The sequence below is a fragment of the Numida meleagris genome, chromosome 1 (assembly GCF_002078875.1).
Source record: "Numida meleagris isolate 19003 breed g44 Domestic line chromosome 1, NumMel1.0, whole genome shotgun sequence".
In the NCBI taxonomy this organism is placed as follows: Eukaryota; Metazoa; Chordata; class Aves; order Galliformes; family Numididae; genus Numida; species Numida meleagris.
In genome coordinates, this window is record NC_034409.1 from 172,415,109 (window position 1) to 172,435,750 (window position 20,642).

Sequence of the window (20,642 nt, forward strand, 5' to 3'; positions counted from 1 at the left end):
ACATGTGCATCTAGTAGCATTTACGGGATTTGCGCCTTTGCAGCATTCTGCGGACTGACAATGAACCCTCAGGTTCCTCCGCGTTCTCCTGGAGAGCTTCAGCTCCTTCACACCTGCTTTTCAATGAGCTGTTTGCTTCCTTAGCAGATCTGGAACTACTTTTGGATGAAAGATCACCAGATAAATCAGTAGCCCTTGTACCGTCTTCATTTACATAATCCATCTTCTTTTCTTCTGGTACAGTATGTATGAGTGCTTGTGTATTAATCATTGCAAGTTCTTCATCAGCAACCAGGTCATTATCAGGAAGCTGGACAGTTTCTCTCGGTTTTCTTCTGGGGGTGACACAACCAATATTTGGATTTGTCTCTTTTGATGACTTGCTACGCTGTAAGCCCAAACTTCGCGGAGGCTGAAATGCCTTCTTTAAAGATGGAGAAATGATGGAACAGATCGGTGTCAGTGGTGGAGGGGCAGGTATGCAACTGAGCAAGTCCATTGCTTTTCTTTTTTTGCTGTTTCTGGGATGGTTTTCATTACTTACAGCAGGTGAAGGTGTTATTGCTGACCCTTGTGGGAAAAGCTTTGCATTTGGTGTGCTAGCTAATAAGGGGCTCCGATGCTTCATTTCCATTTTGGAAGAGATCTAGTTAAAAAGAGAGAAGTTTTATGTTGCATAAAAAACCTCCCATTATCTTCCTCAATCACTTCCACACAACAGGGAAAAAACAGATACAAAAATGCTGTATAATTCACATCCAGGTTAACTTTAGTTTGATAACTTCTGAAAGTGACCAATATTGTTTTTTTTCAAGTACCGATACTTGATGAGTTACCATTTACACGCACACTAAGACAGCACATTTACGTTGTGGCTGAGATCTAAGTTAAGTGCAGAGGAATTTTGCTGCACCAGATGGTAAGAATTCCAAGTGCTCATTATAAAATCGAGTTAACAGAGCCTTCTGCACTGGAAATATCCTCAATGGGTTATTAAATAGGGAAGAATGAAGAAAAAGTTTGAAGGAAAAAGGGACAGAACATAGACCAAAAAACTTGGAGATAATAACACACACGCCCAAGATAGCTACTACACAGCAAATCATTTAAACACATGCTTAACTTCAGAACACCCTTAACGATCACTTGTTTCAATTTGGCTCATGTACTTAATAAAATGATGCATACCACTAAACCTTCAGCATCAAACACTAGCACTTTGTCTGAACTGGAAAACTCACAGACATATTTAGTCCTCATCAGTCGACCTTTTATCAGTGTGTTTCCACCTCCCTCACAGCTAGTGGGAGGAAATATTTGTATTCTGACTGCACTCAGTAGTGCGCATCAGGAACAACCTGTCTCCAGCAGCCTTAAGAGAAGCTTAGAGTACTGTTTCATTCCATTTTTGGCAATGCTGCTGTAAAATGAAAACATTTGCTAGGTGACACCTCTTCCCTTTCAAATCTACGAAATAGTGAGCAATATCTAGAAAAAAAAAGACCAGGAAGTAAGTTCTCTGAACAAGGGCACACGCTGCAGTCTCCTGGAAGAGAGACTTACAGATCAAGAATTCTCCTCCCGGTAATGTCTATCACAGAATCACCAAGGTTGGAAAAGACCTCCAAGATCATCCAAGTCCAACCATCCACCTACCACCAATATTTCCCAGTAAACCATGTCCCTCAGTACAACATCCAGATGTTCCTTGAACACCTCCAGGGATGGTGACTCCACCACCTCCCTGGGCAGCCCCTTCCAGCGCCTGACCACTCTTTGGGAGATGTGTCAGATAATCTTCACAACAGGACTGAGGAGGTAATAAACCGTCTACAGGGAACAGAGGATTCATTTTCCTCATATGAAATTCAGAGTGTTTAAAGTATGCTGTTAAAACACAGGCCATGAAGGATATTTTCCATATACTGCTTGGAGGAAGACTAGTCCAGGGATTTCTTTCTGAGGAACAATCCTAACCCACACAAAGGTTTCATTGCATCTGATCAGCTGGCACTGCCCTGGAGAGAGCCTATGAGGTGGACTGAGAGTAGAGATCACTCACCATGTCCATCAGTATAAGACCTGCTTATATGCTTCCTGTGCATCATATCAGTATAAAACCAAGATTAATTACCAGTAGCTTACCAAGTTTTTATCCTCTGCATAAAGTCCTGAGTTGGAGGAAGGAGAAAAGCATTCCAGACCACATCTTTTAGGTAAAATGGGTGTAACTGAGCTATTTCTTTGTAGCAAATTCATCAGTTTACTTTCTGCATCAGAGCAAAAGGAGTCCACGTTCTATAAAGCAGAACATATTACAGTGCATAATAGCTGTTTTGAAAATTATCTACGTATTCCATGCTCACATACTAAATAGCTAGGCTTTGTATTCTCCCTGTACTCCCACTAGAAGATTACTGTATATCCAGTCAACAACTTAGAAGTCTGCTGCTCCTTCCATGGAAGAACAGAGACCTTTCTTTTACTGCTAACAAGAAAAATAAACATTCACATTTAAAATTTTTGTGCAATAAAAAGTGATCAAGCATGATCAAGATGTGCTATTTAGCACAGCTAAATTTGAAATTAAGAATAAATAAATAAAATCAACAGTTCTTTGGTTGATACTGAATGTGTTCTACTAAGCAAGACAGTAAATTTCAACTGTAAAAAGGCAAGAGTCCAACAGTCTGTGACAGGTTCCTGTTGACAAGTGAAATGGGTTTGCTGGCCAGAGAAGATTCTGTGGCACATGTGTAAGGCAATGGTGTTGAGCTGGGGGACGGGGGAATTAAACCAGTTAAGATATTCAGTAGGTGATATGGAGAGTCCTCCAGGAAAAGTGCATTAACATCTTACTCCATCTCCAACAAAATCTCTTCTAATTCAACATTGTGTGCATTACTTAAGTTTTCTTAGTACTGACAGATTTCTCAGTGACAAACGTAACACTGCAATAGCCAGAATTAACCATTAAGCTAAAAACGTGAAGGTTTACCTCTATCATCCTTCTCAGTTCATTAAACTTCTCTTGAAGATGGTTTTCCTTTGGGCTGGCTGAGAATGCAGAAAGGTCTCCAGCCAACAGCACAGGAATTTCTGACCTGAATTCAGACTGCCATTGAAGGTTGCTTGCAGCAACGAATGAACAGCGGACAACAATATCTTCAATAGCAAAGTGCCTGAGGTCTGCCCAGATTTTTATTGCCACGAGATTGTAGCTTTCATCAGATAAATAAACCATGCTAGTGAATCCTAAAAGTAAGAAAAAAAAATAGAATTAAACCTTCAACCTTTAAGTATAGGTTTATTACTGCAGTTTGTATCTATAGAAAAAGTCACACACATTTTGAAAGAGTTCTACGTGATAAATATAACATGGCAGCCTGTGGGCATGGTAACAGATGTCTGATGTCTCATGTATATCCTACTCTATTATCTCCCTACTGATTACAGAAAACAAGTGCAGTGAAAAAGTGCTCCTTAATGCTTCAGAAGATTATCCACTGGTGTACCCTGGGCTGGGTTCCACTCACTCCATGACACTGTACACAAAAGAGGGAGCTCGCCTACACAGAAGATGCTACTTCTGGAGACACTGAACACAGATGTGAGAATATACATCTACCACTTATGGAAACGACTGAAAAAAAAGCTTGGATACTCAATTCTGTCTGAGCAAATAAGTAAAGGCATTATTTTCTTTAGGAAAACAATTACCTGCCAGCATATTAGGGTGATGGGTTATCTTACCTGGTTTTAAGAGACTTGAGATGCAGGTATAATACTAACATAATTTTGACTATTTCAATAAAAAAATGTAGTGCTTATTCAATGACAGTATACATGGTCCACAACATACCTGTTCTGCTAATGGATATTACAACTCCAACTACATCAACTTCAGCACATGGTGGCTGAAAAGAAGGATCCAACAAGCTGGTGAATTTTAGAGCCTTTCTTGGAAAGAAAATCTGCACCAGCATCTTCTGTGAGACCTGAAAAAAAAAACAACCTCCATACCGTTATATAGATTGCGATGGTTTTTAATGATACATCTTTATATAGCTAAAGCACTTACTGATAGTTGTACATAATGAGTTTTCTTTGTTGCTGATAACTGTACATTAGTTGAGTCTGATCTTCCTTTGGACTGCGATGCTGACAGCTGGTAGATTCTGTACCGACTGCCTTCCTTCAGCAGTGAACACACATCCAGCAGTGGACGCCAGATACTCAGGATCACTCCTAATAATGTCAGATTAGGATATATTAGGTGTGCATTATTAATATAAAGGTTTTTAAAATAAAACTGGAAACTGCAATACTCAAGCTAGAACACTGTGGGGGAACTTCAAGTCTGCCTGTTATGTTGACCAGTTACCCTATACAGATAAAACTTACTTACAATTTTCCAAGTACTAACCTTTATGCTTTTCTTGCTTTCTGTAGTCTACCACAAATAATTTCCATACAGTAGACACATCCCTTTTGGAACAACCATGTTTTTCCTGTTCTGCAGACTCTACAGCCTTCTTGAATTCTTCCTGTATCTGAGTTTGGTTTTTATCGTTCATCATCTGCTTGTGAGCATTCAGAGCTTTTAACTGATCTTCACTGAGGTACCCCTGTAACCAAGAGAAAATATATACAGTATCTTTTTTTAACTAATAAAAAAAGCTCAACTGATACACTACTAGGACTTTAAATGTTGTATGTTAACACAGCTGGGGCCACCAATCTTGATGGGTACTCAGCTGCTGCTCAGTTGTCTTTGTATTACATTATATACTGCTGTTATGTGGTAATTAGTGAGAAATCCGCTTAAAACACAGAAGTAAAGTGGATTATTTCATACAACAGGCATGTCTGCCAGCTTAATAACAAATAAGACATCTTGCAAAGAAGTTCTGTAAGAAGAAGAGTCACACCTCCCAGCAGGTGCTATCTCTGAAGTAACACGGTTATTTATGCTGAAATCGTTGGGTCGTTCTGTTCTGACCAACCCTTCAAGATCCAGATCCCTTCACCACAAGTATGCATAACATTTTATCAAATTAAGTCACAGATCATTATGATTTTATGACAGTCAAGGACCTTGACTTGCAAAAGGCAAAGCACGCATTTAATTTTTAACAGCTGATAAGGACTACTCACCTACATCTAATTAATAAAGGCATAAACAAAAAGGTAAATGTCCTGTTATTTTTAGCTTGTTCTCCTTTACAATCTAAGATATTATTCATCTATTTTAACTGGACATCATTAAAATATTTTTCAAATTTTTAAGTATATCTTCGTTTACTTATTAATAAACATACTGTAGAAAATTTCAAAAGGTGACAAAAATAAATAGTAATTTAGTGGTTGAATTTAGCAGGAGGTACTATATAGGAAATGATTCCACACACATTTCAAAATTAGCCAGGTAGGCTGTCCAATTACCTCCATATAACCAGGATCAGGTGCGTTCCGAATTGCTTCATAAAGTTCTGCACCATCTTGCAAATTATGGATTTGCTGTCTTGTGACTATGCGCGATCTTGGTGTTCTTCTGCAACTTCTCTCTGTTGAAAAAAGTCTGTTACACTGAGTACAACAACCGGTACACTTTAAAAGCAAAGGAAAATTATGTAGGAAGCATGATAGTATGTAGGCTCGCTAGAATAAAACCACAAAATGCTTCCATATAGGGACAGATAGATAGATTGACTGACTTTGAGCAACCTGGTCTAGTGGGAGGTGTCCCTGCCTATAGCAGGGGGTTGGAACTAGATGATCTTAAAGGTCCCTTCCAACCCAAACCATTCTATGATTCTACATCAGGGATACCGGCTAAAAGCCAAGTTACCTTCATTATATTAACTACTGCTGTCTTCATTAAACCATCTTTTATGATTCATCTTTGATGATTTCCTTCAGCACAGTAGACTCGTAGGATCATAGAATGGTTTGGATATCAGGAAAAATTTATTCTCTGAAAGAGTGGCCAGGTGCTGGAATGGACTGCCCAGGGAGGTGGTGGAGTGAGCATCCCTGGAGGTGTTCGAGAAGCGTTTAGATGTTGTACTAAGGGACATGGTTTAGTGGGGAAATATTGGTGGTAGGTGGATGGTTGGACTAGATGAATGATCTTGACTGTCTTTTCCAGCCTCGGTGATTATCTGATTTTTTCTCCCTACAGGTATTTATACACATTGATGAGATCACCCTTGAGCCTTCTCCCAGCTGAACAGCCCCAGGTCTCTCAGTCTTTTCTCATAAAAGAGATACTCCAGTCCCATCATCATCTTCATGGCCTGCAATTGGATTCTCTCCAGTGTGACCATATCTTTCATGTATCAGGGAACCCTGAACTGGACCCAGCACTCCAGGTGTAGCCTCATTAGTTTTAAGTAAAAGAGAGGATCACATCCCTTGGCCAGCACTCCTCCTAATGCATCTGAGGATACCATTACCCTTTATTTGCCACTAGGGCACGTTGCTGGCTCATGTTCAACTTGATGTCTACCAAGACCCCAAGGGAATTCTCTGCAAATCTGGTGAAGGCATACTCTTCCCCATCATCTAGATCAATAATAAAGATGTTAAACTGGACTGTACCCAGTGTTGCCCCCTGGGGTGAACAACTACACGTCTAATTGACTGGCCTCCAACTAGACTTCATGCCACTCATCACTACTGTCTGGGCCTGGCCACTACACTGTCTGCTCACCCCTAATGCCTCATCAGTTTCTCTAGGAGGATCTTACTAGAAATAGTGTCAGAAGCCTTCCTGAAGTCGAGGCAGACAATATCCACTGCTCTCTGCTTATCTACTAAGCCAGTCATTTCGTCATAGAAGGTTATCAGGTTGGTCAATCACGACCACCCACTGGTGAATTCCTGCTGACTATTCCCAATTGCTTTCTTTCCCTTCACATGGCTGGAAATAGTTCTCAAGATCAGTTCTTCCAAAACCTCAGGGATCACGGTCAGGTTGACTGGCCGGTAGTTAGTTGTCTGAGTCCTCCTTTCTGTCCTTTTTGAAGATTGGAGATACATTTGCTCTCTTCCAGACTTCAGGCACCTCTCCCAGTCACCACAATAACATCACTCAGCTCTCCCAGAGCTCGTATGCATTCCATAAGGGCCCACGGACCCTTGGGTTAGTATTCTTTAACCCAAGCCTCTTTCACCAAGGGTAGATCTTCCTTGCTCCAATCCTTTCCCTGGCCTCCATAGTACAGAATTCCTCAAGGCCAGTCTTGCTACTTAAGACCAAGGCAATGAAGGCATTTATACCTTAGCGTTTTTCATGTCCTGTCTCACGAGGGCCTCTGTGCCATTTAGTAACTCCACTGACCTCCGTATCTCCACAGTCTCACAATGTTTGTGACAAAGATTGCCCGGTGCTCGGTCTTGGTGTCCAGGTCTATTGAGATACATCCCTAGCAGCACCCACCCCTAGGCAAAATGTTAACAGTGGTGGCTTTTTGAAGAAAATGGAATTATGAATTCTACGATCTTGTATCATTTTCTAAACGTCATCTCAATGGTAATTTTTTAGTAGCTTGGCTACCAACAAGTTTACAGAGTCTCCTAGGTAGTTGCAAAGTCAGGAAAAAAACTGGCTTTGTAACACATAGGAAGTGAAGAAAACAACAACAAAACAATGCAACTCACAGACAATATCCGCAGAAACAAAAACCCAGCCTCCACTTCTCTATCACCAGAAGTTTTTGCAAGTTTCATTAAATTCATCTGTAAATGTCCAAAACGTGTGTGTTCTTATTATGTATTCTGAAATAATGAAAGCTTTACCTTCATTCTTTTCAAATTCTGCTTGAACTTTTGCAAACAGAGCTTCCAGTTTCTTTTGTTGATCCTCTGCATGCTTGGCAGCTTCCCTTTCTTCAGCTCGGCTGTTACGAAACACGTATGAGCCAGATGATGTCTTTTCCATCCACTGAAATATAAAACAAATATCAAACAAAAAACTTCTTTTTGTTTAATTTTTAACCTTATCTAGGTTTTTTTCAATAGTCACTGTTAAGCAAAAAGGCTTTAAAAAGTGAACAAGTTCATAAGTTCTTTTAGTATAACAAACAGAAAACAAAAAACCAATAGCATTGGCTGGTAAATCTTCTCTTTAAGGTTATACAGACAGAACTGAGTTGTAGTCAAACCTGTATGATTTAACAGCTAAAGAAACCATAGATTATAATAATAGGCATCAATTATGCAATTTAGAAGATAGCTGAATTCCACCTGTAGATACATTTAGATATAAAGCAAATGCAGAGCTCAAAAATATACCAGAACTGCATTTTACTTGATTTGTCTTTCATCATTGACTGTACTGTTTCAGCATGCTACATAAGATGTTGCAAAGGAACTATGATATTGTCCTGGAGATGCCCTTAAACACTTTCTGCTTGAAGTGGTTCCATGGGATAACAGCTGTCTTCAACATCCTATCAAAACTGGCATGCTTTAATGCCTTATGTGCATGGTTTGAGGAGACAGGCGAGCCAAACACAGGAGGTAACTGCTGGTGAAAGCAGTCTCCCTCTTTGTTTTTCCTCTCCCTTGCACTGGCTTTAGTGCTTATCTGTCTACCAGATCACATTAGTTTGCTAATTAAACAGCTGTTTGAAGGTGGGTTTTTTTTTTCTTTTTTATCTTTTTGGTGGGGTTCTTTTTTGGTTTGTTTGTTGCTTTTTTTTTTTTTCCTGTCTTCTTACTCCTGGTTTTGTGAACTAAATCAGCTATAGGGCAGGAGCGGGTCTGCTCCAGGGCACAGAGAAGCAGCAAGATAGTATAGCAAGGGTAGGATGAGGAAGGCTGAAGGACTGATCCTTATGAGACAGCAAACTATTGAAATAGGCTCTGTGTGCCTCGTTAACTGCAGGTCTAATACTTCCTGCGCTATTTAGTCTGACAGCTTTAAGTACAGTTATTGTGTCAAGGAGTGTAGCAATCACAAGTCAAAAGGGAGACAGATAGCCCAAGTCTTCCTATAATTTGCTATGACTGAGCAAGATTCTCAGTGTTTTAAAAGAAATCCATAGCAGCTTGTCAATCTCTGGAGACAGTGAGAAACAAAGCACCACTTTCCTCCCCAGACTGGAAGCCGTTTGCTGTGATGGTATAAGAGATTACAGCTGCCCTTCTGGGACCAAAATAAATGTTAGTTCTACCAGAATGTCATCCACATGAGTGTTGCAATTCCCTCCATTAAAATAATCATCTAAATATCAAGGTCATGAATCAAGCCAAATATTGCTATTACTTTTGTGGAATTCATTCTACGATGATCAATAGTTACACAGCATTTCTGAAAACAAGCAATGTAGGAAACGCTACAGGCACATGTTGAGTGTAGCATTCTCTGAGAAAAGATAACAAAATCTGCAAGTTGTATCTTGGCTAACTTGGTAGCATTAAGGGGACTACTTACCAAGAAAAATACAGTTTCTTTTTATAGTTGGGACTGTTATAAAAAGCAAGTAGTTACCACTTGAGATCCATACAGACTTTAAATACGGTCAGACTGTATCTAAAACATCTTCACTCTATGTTATACAGCAATTCCATTGCACTGTCAGTAATATTTCAAACAATAGATCTTACACAATATAGCCAGCTACATTTAAGAAAGAATTAATCTTACTAATGGTTACATGACATTTAACTTCTTTGCAGAGATATGTATGTTAGTAAGAGAAAAAAAAAAGAACAGATTTCACATTTCTACTCAGAGTTGAAACTCTTGATGTTTTTTCCTCCTTTAAAAAAACTGTGCCTTTTAGATTACACAATTAACATTCAGTAATTTCTGGCTCTTTGAAGCTGATCCAGAAGACACTGAGTGTATGCTGAAATTCTTACAACAGGACACACCACTCCTGAAAAATTAAAAACATTCACGCTGCAGGAGTCAATTCTGCTCCAATTGCACATAATGGTACCATCTCTTAAATTTATCTGTCCATATTATGTCACATTTGAGGAATGATACAGCAACCAGCCATTAGATAATATAGACCTAATAGAGCCTGTTAGGTTCATACAATACTTGTACCATACCTGCATAGGATAAGTTCGTTGAATAACTACATCAACACACCCCACTGCACCACCCTCACTGTACAGTGATGACAGAGGCAAAGGAAAAGGCCTGGGGTCCCGATGAAATCCTAGTTTTGCATCCCACCGTGCACATCGCGTACTGTTGGCTGAAATCTGAATAAGTTAAATGTTGAATGATGAACTGGCATGGATGGGTCAAAAGGAAATCCAACTTATTACATCCAAGTTAATGACTATTTTCACATTGACCTCACTAAATCTCTCATTTTTACATCTGAACATACATTAATTTCAGGACTTCTTTTTCCATTGAAAAACTACTTCTAAACAAGTACTAAAAATCTAGTGCATTATAATTATCTAGGAAATGAGCACTTCTGAGATATGTCATTGTTTCATACAAGAGGAGCAACATTTTTATGCTGCAGGTTCACGCAGCACTTTGACCACCCTCAAACAAATGAAGTCCTCCCTACCCAAGCCCACCCTCCCCCAAACTGTTTTCCCCCATTCTCCCTCAACCTTACGTATCGTCTATGATGGATTAATACTTTCCTCAACCTAATGCTTGGCCGTACTAGGGAGCTGAAACTGACAACACATGCAGCAAAACTTGACAGAATCTTATATAACTTTTTTTTTCTTAAAGTACTTGTATACTATGTATTTGATACTATTAATTTCTCTTCCAACTCTATTGACTAGTATGTGTTAACTACCTTGTGTCTTACAAACCTGGTTATTAAAATCCAACAAAAGTTTGTCTGTTTATAAAACCCAGACAAAACCTTTTATGTTTACAAAAGCCCATCCAGTTTACAGCACGGCTCAAGTAAATGACAATTATTACATCTTTCAGTCACATCCAATCAAGCTGAACTAATAATTTGGTTTACCTTTAGCATAAGGGAATCTGGGGCTTCCAGTGGCGTACATCCATTTGGAGAGCCAATAAGTTCTGCTCCATGCACTATGATCTTCTGACCAACAGTCAGCCTTCTTCTATGCAAGAAAGCTTTGAGAGGTGGATCCAGAAGAGCTCTAATCCCATACCAGCCATCAGTAACTTCAATTATTGCTGCTGCTTTTTCACTTTCCGTATTGTTATTACTATTACTAGGAGATCCAGCGGTGTTTAGCGATATGATTTTAGAAATACACAGCACAAGTGTTTTACCTGCTGCATCATCTCTCTCTGTTATTTTTTTGATTGCTGATCGTTTACTTTTATCGATTTCCAAGTCATACCTACAAAAAATGAATCTGTGACACTAATACAGGAAACAAAATCCATCACATTGTTTTCCCTTAAAATAAATCGTTGCAAACTATTATTTAATCCACGTGATTAAGTCCATTGTAGAAAAATGGAAGTTATTTAAATATTCTCAAAGAACATGCACTACATACTTTTAATATAAACATGCATAAATTCAATAGCTCAAACATTCTGATAAACACTAAATACAAGGTAGAGATGTTTTGTAATATCATGAGCTATATTTGTGTGCTATCATGAGCACAGAATCCCAAAATTACAACTCCAGATACGTTTCTACACGCTTACCTATATTTCAACTGCAACAGCACTGTTTCTGGTGTCAAACATCTGTTAGCAAATTTATGCGGAAAAGACACTTCCATGGCCGCCAGTTTCCATACAATCCACCTATAATGATTGTAAACCCAGGCCTCTGTTATTAGCTTGGGATCCACACCAGGAGTATCACAGAGGGCCCTGCAGATTAACAGTTAACAAATTAATCTGAAAACCATTGTCAGTTTTGCTTATTTTTCCTAACATTGTATTCAGCATATGCACATAGGCAACATTAACAAAGGAATGTTTATTACAGTGTAAACAGGAAGGTTACATTCCATAGCTTGGTCTGGTTATTGTCGAAATATTGAAGTTTTGCCCTTATAAGCATTGGCAGCATGCATGTATATACATGCATGCATTCTTGAAACAGACCCTAGACCCCAGCAATAGCTCCACGGGCAGGCCTTCTCTCATTCCTGCAGTTATGCTCATAGCACAAAAGGACAGAGGTGTGCTCTACTCTCTTTCAGCCCTGGAATGTCCCCTGCTTGTTAGATGGTTCACTGCATCCCCAACACCACCACATTTCACTGCTACTGAAGTATTTCCTTCTCTCCATTGTGTGATGGCTTAAGCAGGGCTTCATACAGCGTTAATTTCAAGCTGTACCACCATGAACTGTATGAGTTGGCTTGGAAACCTGTATGTTTTCCAACTCTGCCAGTCACTAGGACATTCATTTCATTAAAGGAGAAGGAATTAGACCAGTGATTTAAATGGGCCATTAGACTGATCAGAACAGTCCAACTAAAAGTGAACTTTCAACTTGGCAGAAAGGCTCAAGATTTTAAGGAACAGTACTGTGGTTGGATGAGGAAAAGAAGCAATTTAGTAGCTGAATATACAGGAAGTTAAGGAGCAGGTATGACCAGCAAGTTAATTATCATTAAGTTAGAAGAGTGATGAGCGATCTTAAGCTTTAGGAGATACTCTGTTCTTCTATAAAGAATGACACAATTCAGGAACTGAAGATAGAACTCAGCCCAACATTAAGAATCTAAATACTTATGACTAAATGAAGGCATATGGAAGTTGATGGAGATCTAGTTAATATACTTAAAGGAATAAAGAGACTGATTCAGCTGACCAACCAGTGGATTTTTATTCTCAGCCGTATGTTTTAACATACAGCAAACCCAGAAAAGACACAGGAACTGAAGGCAGTGCTCGTGGAAGAGCCTCTACAAATTGCTTGCTCCGGGGTCAGATTGACACTGACATCCAGAGCAGATTCTGACATGAAAAATGCCTTAGCTGTTATGTGGGAGACAGCAGTATGTTGGTGGTTTCTCTGCTTTGTTTCTAAAAAAGGAATGTGGGGAAAGCTATGTATCAGATGGCCTGAGCACAGAATCAGGAGCACTCGTGGTGCTTGCTAAAGACAAGCTTCCTCTGGAACAAGAAGTTGGACTGCCTGAAGTTTTAGTGTATCTAGTAATAACTTGCTTTGTGCAAATACTTAAATATCTTTCCCATTCACAAGAAAATAGTGTAAAAATAATCAAGATTACCTCCAGCATGACCAAGCAGCAGATTACAAAAACAGTGATCCAGAGTAGCTGGGTCCCTTGTTCCCAGAGTAATACTGTTTCTTGACAAAAACAACCAAAATCTCACATTTCCTATTCGTTTTCATAGTGATGTTGCTTGTTGGCCTAAAAATAGCAGTTTCACATGAGAGAAGAACAACCAGAGTGCTTTCTAAAACACATGCAACTCCAGAACATTGGTGTGTAGGTGAGAAGTCCTGCACTAACTGCACACATATGATCATCCCAGCCAGTCTTTTATCCATCTAGTATAAATGCTTTGGCATATACCTAGGAAGGTATATCCACCGTTCAACAGTCACGTCACCACATGTTGAATTAGGGACTGTACTGCTAACAGCAGAACGCTTGTCAAATGAGGAGGGAACACAAGCCACAAGTTAGGTCAAGTTCTGCATACTCTGCCTCCAAGTGACTACTTCAGTGTGGATAGCTACATGGTGTCAATGGAACAGTGAGGTCATGGTGATGCCACAGGATGCAAAATGGAACTGTAGGTGGATTAGCTTTGCCTTATGGCATTTGGAATAACCACAATACATTTTAAGGACTGCTGTGAGATAAACCAGACTTACTGTCTACCTGAAAACTCACGAACTTGCAGAGCAGATACTAATAAAGGGACCAAAGTTGTTCAATGCCTTCATTAATAATCCAGATGATGGCAGCAAGTTTGCAGATGATGCTGAATTTGGGGAAGTGATTGATAAGTTGGAGGGCAGAGCTGGTATTTAGAGGGACTAGGACAAGGTGGAGAAACAGGCTCATGGGAATTTCAGGAAATTCAACAAGAGCAAAGTCTTGCATCTGCAATGGAATAACCCCATGCAACACTAAGAGACCAATGCTGACTCTAGGAGACAACTTCGCAGAAAAAGATCAAGGGTCCTGGTGAACCACACGATGACTGACAGGCAGCAAGTGTCCTTGCAGCAAAGAAGCGTGACCACGTTCTGGGCTATTAAGAGAGAAGCCAGAAGGGAAGCGATCCTTCGCCTCTCTTGAGCACTTGATAGACTACACCTGAAGTACTGTGTCCAGATTTGGGTTCATCTGGACAAAGATGCTGGTATACTGAAGGAGCAAACCCTGCAGAGGGCCACCAAGATTGGTCCCCTTGTACTCTCAGAAGCTAAGCATGTGACACGTAAAGAAAGGCTAGGAGAGCTGGGTTTGTTTGGATTTAAGAGAGAAGGCAAAGACCTTATTGCTGCCTATAACTACGTGATCAAAGAATTTATAGAAGACAGGCATAGATTCTTCTCAGAAGCACGTGACAATAGGATGAAAAGCAACAGACAAGTTGGAAAACACAAAATTCCAATTAGAGATAAAAAAGCTTTTTTTTTTTTAAACCCTGAGCGTCAACTGGCATGGGTGATCCAGAGAACCCATCACTGAAGGTATTCAAGACTCAGCCAGCCAAGTCCCCGATTAATTAGTCTAATTGCATCTGCTCTGAACAGGGCACAGACTGAATGACTGCCAGTGATATCTTCCAACCAAAATATTCTAGGATTCTGTAAATTCCAGCACTGTCTCGAGATTCGCTCTTCATTCAGTAGTTGAAGGGCATGGATATAGAACATCTCAATTTCTCCCAAAACGAACAAATGTTGTTGACACAAAAAACACTGCTCAAAGTCATGACACTGAATTTGACAACATAAACGTTTCCTGAAGTCATGTGGGAGAAGCTATTGATGAAGCCGACTCACTATCAAAGGCAGAATGCATTTTTTTTTCCATGAGTAAGTACAGATCACAATATGGAAGTCAACATCTTATACAAGTCGATTTTCCTACTATGGAATACTGGTGCAAACTTTATCAAACTTTATCTGTTGCAAACACCTCTGATAACCACGCAGGTTGCTAAGGCATGCTTGATTAAAAATACTACTCAAACAGGTTCCTGCCCTGAGTATTTGGGTAGCTGCATACCAACAGTGATACTGACTTGAAAAGTGCATCTCAAATTTATGGAGGAAATCAGAATTCAGCCACTGAATACTTTCCGAAGCTTTCCTGGAGCAACAGAACGCCAGTAGTTCCTTATTTCCTAGTATATGCTTTTGCTAAATTTATCATGTGCAAACATGCTTACGGTAAAACAAAACAACTTCTATGAAAGCATCTGGGGCAGATTAACTCAATGCATATAATTCTTTTATCAGTTCATCTCAAATAATCTGCAGAAGGAGGCAAGAAGGTACAGGACGAGTACAAGAGCTGTTTATGTACTTCTTCATTTCTGTTTCTTATACACACTCAAGGAAAAACTGAATGAATCAGTGATTTTACAACTGGCTTCTTTCAAATCATACTGCAAATAGAGTTTATAATCATATCAGCTTTAAAAATTATTATACTGAGAAGTATTTTCAGCCTCGTTCTGCCAAAAAAACCCTAAACACTCCCTCAATCAACCTCCATTCCCAACTCTATAACTGTAGAGCCCAACAGAAAGGAATTTGTTAATGTCAGAAAAAGCAAAACTTATTGATGTTTTTAAATAAAAGCTCTAAATTAGCAGAAATAGTAACATTTTTCTGGACTGTCTACATCATATGAGAGTCTCCAGAAATGTTCTAAATTGACTTGTTTTCCTTAATGCTCAGCGAAGATAAGTAACATTAGTCTACACAGTAAATTTACAAACCTACAATACCTTCATTTACACTAGTAAGAGTTGTACTGAAAATGCAGTCAAAAAGTAGTGAGTGTTAGACTTATTCTACGGGATATGAGAATCACAAACTAATAAATACCATACTTGCCTCAAGTTTATAAGTAATAATACCTGTAAAATTCCTTTTTTCCAGCCTTTCCCTCATCTGTAGGTATAAGCCATCCTCCATCAGCAAGTTGTAGCCCATTTCCTGCTAACAAATACTCCTTACTGAAAAATTCTTTGATAAGAAACTGAAATGATTCTGCATTTGTGCTGTTAACTTGTATGCAATATTTTGAAACACCGTATGTGTAAAGCTGAAAAAAAAGATGAAAAAGACAAAATAACGATGATACGCTTAGAATTCTACTGACAGCTTTTATATCAAATGCTATAAACGTGCATAAAATGTCTTCTTGAGCTCGAGAGAGCTTTTGTATGACCTTCTTATATGCCATCCAAGAATGGAGGAACTCATAAAAATTATTTTAGCAGAAAAATCACACTGTACTTTAAAAAAGTACCGTACCAAAAGCAAAAGGCTTTTGATATTGACTTATCTGAGCTTAAATTTTAACCACGTGTTATCTTAGAACTGCTTTTCCCAGAGATTAGAAGTTGCTAGTAACTATCACTGGTGGATTTTTTTCTTTGTTTGATGTTTCTCTTGTTTGATTCTAACACTACAGAGACGTTTATGATCCTTATTATTTGGAATACCTCATAACTGTGGATATGCAGAAATATTTTAAAACTGCAACAACTGTTTTAAGGGCTGCTGGAAATACTTATCTCGAAACTGAAGATACACTTTTCACTTAAATGCATCTATTCTAAGGCTGTTGAATTTTTGTTTTCTAGTTTTAAGGAACACACACCTCCAAAGATAAGGTAGAAAAGTATCATCAATACACATACCTTTTCTGTAGAATGAAAACTGGGCGTTTCCTCTTCTACTGCAGTTTTCAAAGAGATTCTGTTTCTTGCAGATGTTTTAATGACATAAAGGCTGCCTGGCTGTGGGCTAATATTTTGCCTGTATTTCTTTTTAATTCTCATTTCTTGTAGATCTCTAGCACAGCGGAGATTTGCCATCATGTTGCTCGTAACTGCAAAGAAAAAAAATCATCAAAACCTTCTTACAGTATGTATCAATTTAAGACATGCAGTCATACAAGTAGATTCAGAGAAGCATATTTTCTAAGGCACTATCCAGATTTTTAGAATCTGCAAGAGCCTAAATATTCAACAGTATTTGCTGAAGGCATTAAATAATATTTATAGTAGAATGAACATAAAGTCTAACTTAAACTAAACTTAAAGCCACATATTTTTCTCATCAGATCGAGCTCTATCTTTGCAGAAAACTCCATATGAATGGAAACTGCTTAATGACAGCCAGAGTCTGTAATCCTGGGATTACAATATAATTCTGCAATTGCTCACGCACCTGCTTAAGCCAATATGCACAATGAGTCCTGAGGAAATCCAGATTATCTGATTGTAATAGTTACATACATTATACACACTGGTACATTCAAGAAAGCCTAGAAGGCCTAAGTCGACAAGCTAGAGAAAGCCAGACAGTTGAAGATGTAAACTGTTTCTCTGAAAAAGACTGAATCAACCACTTGTATGGCTAGGCCTACACTTCCATTAGAAAGCAGAATGAATGGAGCTTCTATAAAAGTGAATGAAGTACAGCAAGGTTAGTACTCAGAAAATTTTACTTCAGTATATAACATCAAATATTGAATAAAATATAAACTATCTTAAAACTTGTTACTGAAAAGCAGTGTGCGAAAACAAATGTTTCATGTTCTGCATTAACTTTGGAGATGACATGCATATGCATTCATAGAAGTGCAATTTCAAACATTAGGAAAGTAATGATCTTCTGATCTCCCTACAAAAAAAAAAAAAAGAACAGAAAGCTTAAGAAAAAAAGCTTAAGTGTGAGAAAATATGCAAAAAACCATTAAGGGTTCAATTCTGATGGTTAGCATTAACAACAGGTAAGTGATAGAAATCTGAAAATACCTAAATTGTCATTTTCTAAGTCAGTGACGGCTGCGTGCAGGATAGAAGACTGGCGATCTTGAGCTTCAGCACTATTCTGTTCAACTGGGATTTGATTTAATTCCCTCTCCTCAGTCATATCATTTCTGATTGGTGAGGGACATCTCTTGCTGCTGCCTTGTTCACCCGTGCCAAGCGTCAGCTTGGTTTTGAAGGGTGGAACAAAAGTTTTAGCAGCTTTGCCTGACTTGCACAAACTTGTTTCCTCGCTCTCTTTGGCTGCAGCCTTATGAGGAGTAGAAAGCTCTGAAGCACCACTTGAAGACTGCCGTAGGGCACAGTGCTGAAAAACAGCAGGTTTAGATTTAAATCCTTTCAAGTCTTGATCAGGGAGAGTAAGTGTAGGGTTCCTGACTTCTTGTCGTTCCTTAGTAGTCCTGCAGATGAAAACATAGAGGCTTCAGCTTGTTGACAAAAATCCTTGTCAGTATCAGCATTCTTAATTTAGTAACGTAACTTTCAACACTACGCTGATAAAAAGACAAGGTTTTAGCCTTTTATTTTTTAAACATTGAATACTTAATTTGGTTCCAATGAAAAAAACATACACGTGTAAAATTTGCTCCTCATCAGCCTACGGCACCAACATGCGTTGCACGATCATTTAATACATTTATTTTCAAATAAAATTATTAATCTTTAAGAAAATTGGGTTTCAAATTAATGTCATATATTTTTTTTAAAGTTACAAGGACTTGCAAGAAATTGCATTAGAAAAACTCTACGTTAAAGGTTTCTCACCCAAAAGGTTGGCAAGTTACTGGTTTTAAAGGAACATGGTACATAAATTTTCTTCTGTCTTTGAAAATGCCTATAAGATAATGAGAAAAAAAAAGTTTGAAGTAGTACATTACATGGATAGATATTTACAGCACACTTCTTCTATATTCATGTTATAAGGACACAGAAATATCCAGATTGGATTTAAACAGATTTGTTACATTTTGTTATATAAACCCCATAAAGAAAGAAAAAGCAATTGTTTTCAATATTAGTAAAAATTACCAAAAATAGGTACAGATCTGTCTCATAGTCTGACTGCCACTAGAAATAATATTTCTATTTGTGTGACTAGCTTCCTTTGGGATGCAACCTATTTTGCTGATATTTGTTTGATATAAGCAATAGAATTACCCTTACAAAACAAAGGATATTACAGGTTGTTACAGACCAATGGAAGACCGTTAAAAGAGACACTTAAAAAATGGAAGTGAAGACACAACAAGTTAGGCACTGGAAGGGAAGACTTCTACAGGCTCTCAAGAAATTTCATTGTGGGTAATAACATGGAAAATAACAGAACTGCCCCTAGTCTAGTGACAGGCCCTTGTACATTCTATGATTCTATCATCAATGCAAAATTCATTTTCAAGGCACAAAATTATTTTTTCCTCTTTTAGTAATCCTATGTTGTCCAATATATAAACCTGTTAAATTAAAACATGAGGTTAGCCCCACGGGACTGATTTTTATTTTATTTTTCCAGTTCAAGATTTTATATTTTTCTTAAAGAATTCTTCTCTCTTGAAAACAACTGACTGGAGATCTTGGGAAAGATGGCATTCAACCATGTGTCATCTTTTTGACAAAAAAAAAACAAACAACTCTTCCCTTGTTCAATACCAAAAAAGCTTGGTGAGCATCAAGTGTCAGTGGACTGGTGGTCATTTGAAGAAACTGTTAATGCAGAATCAATTGCAACACAGCTGAGGTCACATGAATTCTGATTCGTTTTATTTCAGGTTCTTGGCAGTAAAAACACAGACTGAAAACCAAGTATTAGCTGAGGCTCTCTCTAATTAAGCCTCAGTTGTTCTTCACATTAGTTGCACACAGATCTAAAAGACAAATCACCTTAACACTGAACTCCCCAAAGCTCCCATTTGTAAGCCTGCAAGATGTTTTAGGCTCCTGAAATGGAAATGTTTAACGTGTATTTAATTCCAGGCAGGCTTCCCATTCCATTTAGAACTCATTTAGCAACTTAAAAAAAATCAACAACAACAAAAAAAACGACAACTGCATTTGCAACAGAAAAGGGCACATTTGCCCAGAACTTCTCTTCCCGACTTTTTAAGGATGTGCTCATCAGGCTGTTACCAACAGATCTAAATCATGTCTGCCTGGAATTTAAACCCGTTTGTTGGATGCCCTTAGGTTTCCAGGAGAAAGTTTCGGATGACAAGTCACAGCTGCAAGATGCCACATGTTTCTGAAGCCAGAGGAAATTAGAACTGTTTTCACTTGTTCCACCAGAGTAACACTGTTAAGATTCTGCTGCAGGGTAGGATAATATTTATGTATGAAGGGTATAAAATTATTCTCTGGCAGCAACTTACGAATTCCATTAAAAACTTGAAAAAATTAATTTCACGCTTAGAACAAATTTAGCAGCATGCAGTAACCAATAAATTTGTTCAGAGGCACTTTTTAGGACTCAAATACCTAGTTACAAAATCATTTCTGCACGCTAATGCAGGTGAGTCGCCGCAGTTATTACGGTATCTATAAATGCCTGGTGCTTCTGTACTGCCAAAAGGAAGCCAGCCTTGCGGGTAACTGTGTACCCATCGAGTATCTAAGAACTTGCCTATGGGTTGGCATAAGGTGTTTAAGAAAGTAGCAATTCTCACTTGCAGAAGAAATTCAGATGTAATTCCAT

At 38.5% G+C, this 20,642-nt stretch overlaps 1 protein-coding gene and 1 long non-coding RNA gene across 5 annotated transcripts in view; one reads left to right on the plus strand and one right to left on the minus strand.

Annotated features, from left to right (window-relative positions):
* The window catches only part of BRCA2 (BRCA2, DNA repair associated), a 43,041-nt gene continuing 22,409 nt past the window's right edge, over positions 11-20,642 (minus strand). For all 3 annotated transcript variants that reach the window (XM_021378207.1, XM_021378188.1, XM_021378198.1), the window contains exons 13-27: positions 18,722-18,791; positions 17,942-18,357; positions 16,820-17,010; positions 16,031-16,218; positions 11,642-11,812; positions 10,971-11,322; positions 10,072-10,227; positions 7,804-7,948; positions 5,446-5,567; positions 4,427-4,628; positions 4,082-4,248; positions 3,863-3,998; positions 2,999-3,255; positions 2,146-2,298; positions 11-646 (exon numbers count right to left, since the gene is read on the minus strand). In XM_021378207.1, coding sequence (XP_021233882.1) covers positions 11-646; positions 2,146-2,298; positions 2,999-3,255; positions 3,863-3,998; positions 4,082-4,248; positions 4,427-4,628; positions 5,446-5,567; positions 7,804-7,948; positions 10,072-10,227; positions 10,971-11,322; positions 11,642-11,812; positions 16,031-16,218; positions 16,820-17,010; positions 17,942-18,357; positions 18,722-18,791 — 3,362 coding nt within the window. The remainder of the gene's footprint in view (positions 647-2,145; positions 2,299-2,998; positions 3,256-3,862; positions 3,999-4,081; positions 4,249-4,426; positions 4,629-5,445; positions 5,568-7,803; positions 7,949-10,071; positions 10,228-10,970; positions 11,323-11,641; positions 11,813-16,030; positions 16,219-16,819; positions 17,011-17,941; positions 18,358-18,721; positions 18,792-20,642) is intronic.
* On the plus strand, positions 339-7,759 carry LOC110388746. Of its 2 annotated transcripts, none has more exons than XR_002432971.1 (2): positions 339-477; positions 3,457-4,067. It is a non-coding gene; the product is annotated as an uncharacterized LOC110388746 (long non-coding RNA). The 2 variants fall into 2 exon arrangements; XR_002432968.1 differs by lacking the exon at positions 3,457-4,067 and adding an exon at positions 6,185-7,759 and having other exon boundaries at positions 345-477.